This window comes from Bison bison, unplaced genomic scaffold, assembly GCF_000754665.1.
Source record: "Bison bison bison isolate TAMUID 2011002044 unplaced genomic scaffold, Bison_UMD1.0 scf7180017864516, whole genome shotgun sequence".
In the NCBI taxonomy this organism is placed as follows: domain Eukaryota; kingdom Metazoa; phylum Chordata; class Mammalia; order Artiodactyla; family Bovidae; genus Bison; species Bison bison.
The window spans coordinates 6,669,528-6,671,284 of NW_011495069.1; the positions used below are offsets into that span (position 1 = coordinate 6,669,528).

Below are 1,757 nucleotides of genomic sequence, written 5' to 3' on the forward strand. Positions count from 1 at the left end.
CCCAAGGCCACACGGTTGGGGGCAGGGCCAGGACTGGAATTCAACAAAAAGGAAAAATCAGTATGACTGTGCCTGTCTTTATTTACAATTTTGGTATTGCTTTCCCCCATGGTCTTTTATTTTGGCATTAATTTGATTCTTACTATTGCCTAAAAAGGGCTTCCCTGGTGGCTCAGGCAGTAAAGCGTCTGCCTGCAATGCCGGAGACCTGAGTTGGATCCCTGGGTCAGGAAGATCCCCTGGAGAAGGAAATGGCAACCCACTCCAGTACTCTTGCCTGGAAAATCCCATGGACAGAGGAGCCTAGTAGGCTACCGTCACGGGGTTGCAAAGAGTCGAACACGATTGAGCAACTTTATTTACTTACTTATTGCCTAAAATTTTATTTATCTTGATTACTAAGCTTTTTTAGTGCCCCCTTAAAGTGCGTGCATGAAGTTAGTGCCTCACTCGCCTCGTCTTGGTCCTGACTCCCTGCCCAGTGCTCCTGGCACCGCAACTCCATGAGCTCTCAGGTCAGGGCTGCACTTACCTCTTCGATGCAGAGAAGCCCTGCTCCAGTCTGCGGGTCGTACTGACCAGCTGGGAACTCTCTCTTCTGGAAGAACCACTGGAAGCGGGTTTCTTTCTTGGTGTTGGTCACCTGAGGAAGGTCAGGAATGAGGAGACTCCTTCAGGCTTCCTCTTTTAAGTGAAGACCCAGTTCATCTGAACTTTCTTTTACAAAAATGACTTCCCCCTCCCCCACTCCCACCTTGCTCTCCCCCTAAATCTCAGCCAACTCCTTCCTCACACAGTATGTCTTCTCTGATGGCTTCTGGACTTTGGACTTTTGCTAATGACGTTCCCTCTGCTTCTTGATCCCTTTCCTACCTTATTTTTCTTTGTAAATAGCTGTGTTACCTCCTCCAGGAAGCCTTCCTTTCTGCGCCCCAGAGTGCCCCCTATCATGAATAGTAAATTTCATGCATGTCTCCATCACAACACCAGGCATGCTGTTTGCACAGGCTCTTGCTTTGGACTGTGGGATGCTGGAGGCCTCAGGAGACCACCTCTTCGTTCTTGTAGGCCCAGGGCTTGCAGAGTGCTTAAGTTTGCTGAATGGATGCCCTTCTGGGATGCGCCGTCCCCTAGTTATCTAAAAGGCTGCAGGGTGCTGAGAAACAGCAGCACCAGCTCTGGAGTCAGACTTGGTTAAACCCCGGCTCCAGGCTCTGCCTCTTTCTCTGTGGTCTTGAGCTACTTCTCCACTTGTTTTTTCATCCTAAAGTGGGGATGCTAACGCCTCTCTCACAGATGGTTGTGAAGTAGATGAGATCAAATGATGCTATAAAACGCTGGGCACAGTGTCTGGCGGGACACAGGGACTCCCCCTTAATCTACAGCGAGCTCTCTTTCTTCCAGACTCCTGGCCTCCGGACTCTCCCCCAGGGCAGCTAGGAGACCTAGCTCAAGGCTGACCCAGCGCACTATAATTCACTCCAACTCTGTCTGCGTCTTGGGCTTTTGTTTTCTCCGTTAAAGGCAAAATGCCTGGGGCTACTTCCCCTGCTTGGGATCAGACTTAGCGCAGAGTATGGAGTTTCCGGGGAGTGGGGCAAGACCGACTCTTTGCGACCCCATGGACTGCAGCACGCCAGGCTTCCCTGTCCATCACCAACTCCCGAGTTTACTCAAACTCAGTGTCCATCGAGTCGGTGATGCCATCCAACCATCTCATCCTCTGTCGTCCCCTTCTCCTCCCGCCTTCAATCTTA

General features: G+C 50.9%; 1 protein-coding gene across 1 annotated transcript in view; it reads right to left on the minus strand.

Moving 5' to 3' along the window:
• Window positions 1-1,757, minus strand: part of MYOM3 (myomesin 3) — a 56,258-nt gene that overhangs the window by 8,711 nt on the left and 45,790 nt on the right. Inside the window, exon 30 of the mRNA XM_010830245.1 lies at window positions 533-674. Coding sequence (XP_010828547.1) covers window positions 533-674 — 142 coding nt within the window. The remainder of the gene's footprint in view (window positions 1-532; window positions 675-1,757) is intronic.